This window comes from Salmo salar, unplaced genomic scaffold (assembly GCF_965601325.2).
Source record: "Salmo salar unplaced genomic scaffold, fSalSal1 ptg000268l, whole genome shotgun sequence".
Lineage (NCBI taxonomy): Eukaryota > Metazoa > Chordata > Actinopteri > Salmoniformes > Salmonidae > Salmo > Salmo salar.
Window position 1 is genome coordinate 193,816 of NW_027675341.1, and position 6,138 is coordinate 199,953.

General features: G+C 48.2%; 1 protein-coding gene across 1 annotated transcript; it reads left to right on the forward strand.

Annotated features, from left to right (window-relative positions):
- Positions 1-4,796: 4,796 nt before the first annotated feature.
- Positions 4,797-5,582, forward strand: LOC145867305 (uncharacterized). The gene has a single exon (XM_082971366.1). The coding sequence runs from the start codon at positions 4,797-4,799 to the stop codon at positions 5,580-5,582; it is 786 nt and encodes a 261-aa protein (XP_082827492.1).
- The last annotated feature ends 556 nt before the right edge of the window (positions 5,583-6,138 follow it).

Here is a 6,138-nt window from a genome sequence, read left to right on the forward strand (position 1 = left end):
GCTGGTAGACTGAGAACCTAGCTGGTAGACTGAGAACCTAGCTGGTAGACTGAGAACCTAGATGGCAGACTGAGAACCTAGCTGGCAGACTGAGAACCTAGCTGGTAGACTGAGAACCTAGCTGGTAGACTGAGAACCTAGCTGGTAGACTGAGAACCTAGCTGGCAGACTGAGAACCTAGCTGGTAGACTGAGAACCTAGCTGGTAGACTGAGAACCTAGCTGGTAGACTGAGAACCTAGCTGGTAGACTGAGAACCTAGCTGGCAGACTGAGAACCTAGCTGGTAGACTGAGAACCTAGCTGGTAGACTGAGAACCTAGCTGGTAGACTGAGAACCTAGATGGCAGACTGAGAACCTAGCTGGCAGACTGAGAACCTAGCTGGTAGACTGAGAACCTAGCTGGTAGACTGAGAACCTAGCTGGTAGACTGAGAACCTAGCTGGTAGACTGAGAACCTAGGTGGCAGACTGAGAACCTAGCTGGCAGACTGAGAACCTAGCTGGCAGACTGAGAACCTAGCTGGTAGACTGAGAACCTAGCTGGTAGACTGAGAACCTAGCTGGTAGACTGAGAACCTAGCTGGTAGACTGAGAACCTAACTGGCTGCTGTGGAAAAGTTGCACCAATGTGGTCTTAAAGATCCCAAAATGTTACATTTTGTGTCATTTAGTCTGCCGGTAAATATTTTATTTATAGACGTTTGGCTCTTCTCCTCTGGCAAATTGAAGTTTCAGTCAGTATTCTCTCTGTAATCTCTCGTCTCCTCCGTCCGCGACGGTCCGTCTCACCCGACCGATAACAGTACAGGTACCTGTCTCACTACGTTACCATGATAACAGTACAGGTACGCCCTCGTCCGTCGTCGGTCCGTCTCACCGACCGATAACAGTACAGGTACCGCCCTCCGTCCCGTCGACGGTCCGTCTCACCCGACCGATAACAGTACAGGTACCTGTCTCACTACGTTACCATGATAACAGTACAGGTACCTGTCTCACTCCGTTACCACGATAACAGTACAGGTACCTGTCTCACTCCGTTACCATGATAACAGTACAGGTACCTGTCTTGTGTCTTCCTGCCAGTCCATCCCAGTGGTATAGAGTCTCTGCAGTGTTTATTGGAGGTTTAATATGAAAGAGTACAGCTTTAGTAGAGAGTTAATCTGTCCTGCTGAGGACTGTGGTTTTTACCACTCTGGAAGAATAATGTGCAGAACCGTTGATATCTGTATGTAACCTTTATAGTTTTTATTTTATTTTATTGAAACTTTATTTATTTAACCTTTTATTTAACCAGACTAGTCAATTAAAGAACAAATTCTTATTTCCAGTGACGGCCTGGCAAGAGGCAAAAGGCCTCCTGTGGAGAACGGTGTCTGGGATAAATAAACTATAGGAAGACCAAAAGGGACGACCCAGACAGAAGACTCTGGTTAACAACACCAATACGCCAGCAAACAGACAGTGGATCTGTGTGAAATAAAACAACAGCATTCACAAACTAGTGACAACTACACACAACAACATGCTGACCTGTTGGTCCTTGGAACCAGAGACAACAGGTCCTGGAGTTGGAGGGCTGCTGGGTAACCTCATACTCAGATCAAAAGATTCAGGTACAACATGAAACCCAATTCATATCTTTAATGATACCATTTCCCCCCCACTCTTTCGCTTGGAAACAATAGATGTGAGATTCACAGAGGGTTGTAGAAGCCGTTCCCCGTGTCGCGTTGGTGGAGAGTTGGGGGCCCGGCCCCTGACACCCTGAGTGCTGCTGGATAGAAACAGACAGTGACAGTGATAGAATTTACCAGATAGTATCAGGCCAACAGCCGTCATCGCTTTGGCAGATTGAAGGCCATCAGAGGATCTCCAGGCTGCGATCAGCGGCACCCTGACATCAGCCAGCGATGTTAACTCAGAGCCTGAAAGGAGGCTATGAACCATGATCAGCGATATGAACCCAGAAATAGAAATCCATTTTCCAGCCCCCGGGCGGGGGGGATATCAGTGTCCCTGACTGTCCCTTCAGCCCTGCAGCCACTCAGTCACTCAGCATCTCTCTCTCTCTCTATCTCTCTCTCAGCTGCAGCTTCTTGTTCTGAAGGTTACCGGATTAGAGGTATGTTTTCAGACTGGACTGCTGTCGTGGCATGGCTTTGCCTGTCCATACAACCTGGACAGACTAGCTTTGCCTGACCATATAACCTACATCAACCCACACGGGAGGAGAGGCACAGATTAACAGTAAAGTCCATGAAATGGTGGCCTCAGTAGTTTTTCCTTGAAGCTAAATAAGAGATGAGAACAAAGCAGGCGTGTTTGTAAAAGCTGTGGAGTTGTGTTCTCGTCCCACAGCGTCTGGCTGGCTCCAGACATGCTGACCCTGAAACACAGTGGCATTTCCAACACCGTTTAAAACTAAAACACGATGTTGTTGATTATTTTCACTAGTGGTTAGAACTCTATTGAGACGTCTGTTACAGTAGTTCTGCTTCAGCAGTGGAGCAAGTTGAGATTAATTATTGATCTGGGCCACTGCTTCGTCCGAGCGTTGTGTGGAACACATACCTGGCGTTTCTTTAACGTTGAATTTACCAAGAAGTGACACTAATGTGTTTTATGTCGTTCAAAACTTGTTTACAAATCAGGCTGTGTCAGGCCTTTTTAGCTTTCCAACCCAGCGTCCACTTCCTGCCCGGGCCTGAAAGCACTGATGAGAGCAGAGGGGAGACAGGGAAGGCTTCAAACATGTATGAAGAACACAGAAGAACACTGCCTTTCTTTCTCCACAGAGAAGAGGGCCAAATGTTTCTCTCAGCACCAAGGGAGAACACTGTTCAAATAGCAGTGGAGTGAAGCTGTGTGAAGGAGAGGATCAGAGACGAGCTGTTTGCAGTTCAGGCCTACAAGGCATTTCTCCTGGCTGTCCCAGGTGAGAGAGAGAGAGAGAGAGAGAGAGAGAGAGAGAGCTCACTGAGAGAGAAATGAACCGAAGGTAGCAAATTACTGAGCTTTGTTCAATAGACTGGAGCCTGGAGGGTTACCAATGCCTGGGCCAGTAAACAACATTACTTAAGGATAGCCTAGTACTCTCTCTCTCTTCTCTCTATTCACCATCTCTTGTCTCTCTCTTCTCTCTATTCACCATCTCTTCTCTCTCTCTTCTCTCTATTCACCATCTCAGCTCTCTCTCTTCTCTCTATTCACCATCTCTTCTCTCTCTCTTCTCTCTATTCACCATCTCTTCTCTCTCTCTTCTCTCTATTCACCATCTCAGCTCTCTCTCTTCTCTCTATTCACCATCTCTTCTCTCTCTCTTCTCTCTATTCACCATCTCTTCTCTCTCTCTTCTCTCTATTCACCATCTCAGCTCTCTCTCTTCTCTCTATTCACCATCTCTTCTCTCTCTCTTCTCTCTATTCACCATCTCTTCTCTCTCTCTTCTCTCTATTCACCCTGTCTCTCAGTCTGTCCTCTAGGAGTCCTTTACCCTGTCTCTCAGTCTGTCCTCTAGGAGTCCCCACCCTGTCTCTCAGTCTGTCCTCTAGGAGTCCTTTACCCTGTCTCTCAGTCTGTCCTCTAGGAGTCCTTTACCCTGTCTCTCAGTCTGTCCTCTAGGAGTCCTTTACCCTGTCTCTCAGTCTGTCCTCTAGGAGTCCTTTACCCTGTCTCTCAGTCTGTCCTCTAGGAGTCCTTTACCCTGTCTCTCAGTCTGTCCTCTAGGAGTCCTTTACCCTGTCTCTCAGTCTGTCCTCTAGGAGTCCTTTACCCTGTCTCTCAGTCTGTCCTCGTCCTTTACCCTGTCTCTCAGTCTGTCCTCTAGGAGTCCTTTACCCTGTCTCTCAGTCTGTCCTCTAGGAGTCCTTTACCCTGTCTCTCAGTCTGTCCTCGTCCTTTACCCTGTCTCTCAGTCTGTCCTCTAGGAGTCCTTTACCCTGTCTCTCAGTCTGTCCTCTAGGAGTCCTTTACCCTGTCTCTCAGTCTGTCCTCTAGGAGTCCTTTACCCTGTCTCTCAGTCTGTCCTCTAGGAGTCCTTTACCCTGTCTCTCAGTCTGTCCTCTAGGAGTCCTTTACCCTGTCTCTCAGTCTGTCCTCTAGGAGTCCTTTACCCTGTCTCTCAGTCTGTCCTCTAGGAGTCCTTTACCCTGTCTCTCAGTCTGTCCTCGTCCTTTACCCTGTCTCTCAGTCTGTCCTGTATGAGTCCTTTACCCTGTCTCTCAGTCTGTCCTCTAGGAGTCCTTTACCCTGTCTCTCAGTCTGTCCTCTAGGAGTCCTTTACCCTGTCTCTCAGTCTGTCCTCTAGGAGTCCTTTACCCTGTCTCTCAGTCTGTCCTCTAGGAGTCCTTTACCCTGTCTCTCAGTCTGTCCTGTAGGAGTCCTTTACCCTGTCTCTCAGTCTGTCCTCTAGGAGTCCTTTACCCTGTCTCTCAGTCTGTCCTCTAGGAGTCCTTTACCCTGTCTCTCAGTCTGTCCTCTAGGAGTCCTTTACCCTGTCTCTCAGTCTGTCCTCTAGGAGTCCTTTACCCTGTCTCTCAGTCTGTCCTCTAGGAGTCCTTTACCCTGTCTCTCAGTCTGTCCACTAGGAGTCCTTTACCCTGTCTCTCAGTCTGTCCTCTAGGAGTCCTTTACCCTGTCTCTCAGTCTGTCCTCGTCCTTTACCCTGTCTCTCAGTCTGTCCTCTAGGAGTCCTTTACCCTGTCTCTCAGTCTGTCCTCTAGGAGTCCTTTACCCTGTCTCTCAGTCTGTCCTCTAGGAGTCCTTTACCCTGTCTCTCAGTCTGCACAGTATGAGTCCTTCCCTCTGTGAGTCTCTCAGTCTGCACAGTATGAGTCCTTCCCTCTGTGAGTCTCTCAGTCTGCACAGTACGAGTCCTTCCCTCTGTGAGTCTCTCAGTCTGCACAGTACGAGTCCTTCCCTCTGTGAGTCTCTCAGTCTGCACAGTATGAGTCCTTCCCTCTGTGAGTCTCTCAGTCTGCACAGTATGAGTCCTTCCCTCTGTGAGTCTCTCAGTCTGCACAGTATGAGTCCTTCCCTCTGTGAGTCTCTCAGTCTGCACAGTATGAGTCCTTCCCTCTGTGAGTCTCTCAGTCTGCACAGTATGAGTCCTTCCCTCTGTGAGTCTCTCAGTCTGCACAGTATGAGTCCTTCCCTCTGTGAGTCTCTCAGTCTGCACAGTATGAGTCCTTCCCTCTGTGAGTCTCTCAGTCTGCACAGTATGAGTCCTTCCCTCTGTGAGTCTCTCAGTCTGCACAGTATGAGTCCTTCCCTCTGTGAGTCACTCAGTCTGCACAGTATGAGTCCTTCCCTCTGTGAGTCTCTCAGTCTGCACAGTATGAGTCCTTCCCTCTGTGAGTCTCTCAGTCTGCACAGTATGAGTCCTTCCCTCTGTGAGTCTCTCAGTCTGCACAGTATGAGTCCTTCCCTCTGTGAGTCTCTCAGTCTGCACAGTATGAGTCCTTCCCTCTGTGAGTCTCTCAGTCTGCACAGTATGAGTCCTTCCCTCTGTGAGTCTCTCAGTCTGCACAGTATGAGTCCTTCCCTCTGTGAGTCTCTCAGTCTGTCTCTGAGCTGAGATTTAGACATTTGTTTGCTATTCTTCACTACACTGGTTCAGTGAATAACAGTAACGCTGCGGTTATGTCTTGATTTAAGTAATTTGATGTAGAATAATATGAAAACATTGTGAATAAACTTTGCATATATCTACAGTACACAAACAACAGCCTAAGAAGGGTTGAGGTTTGAACAATTGCTGTGATGAATCCTCAGCGATAAGACGAGGTATTATTTCTCAACCAGCCGGCGGATGTTCATCTCCTGCTCGTGATAAAACTAACGCTGACGTACGCTGATGGACGCCACGCTCCTGTTTCCCAATATGCATTGCAGTAGCGCTGTACAGTGAAATGAATCTCTACCCATCAGTCCCGTTGTCCCGCTCCTCTAACTCACCTCACCTCCTAGAACAATATATATTAATTCAGTCAGATCACAATCAACACACATTCCATTATTCCCGAACCCAGAACCATAATGCACTGCACTGACAGGCTATACATTCCAACCAAGATGTATTTGTAATAACGCCAGCGGTGTCTTTCTCTGTCAGGCAGGCAGGCAGACAGGTG

Bases quoted from the DNA above. Each gene is read 5' to 3' on its own strand.
- LOC145867305 (XM_082971366.1), top strand. From the start codon at position 4,797: ATGAGTCCTTCCCTCTGTGAGTCTCTCAGTCTGCACAGTATGAGTCCT.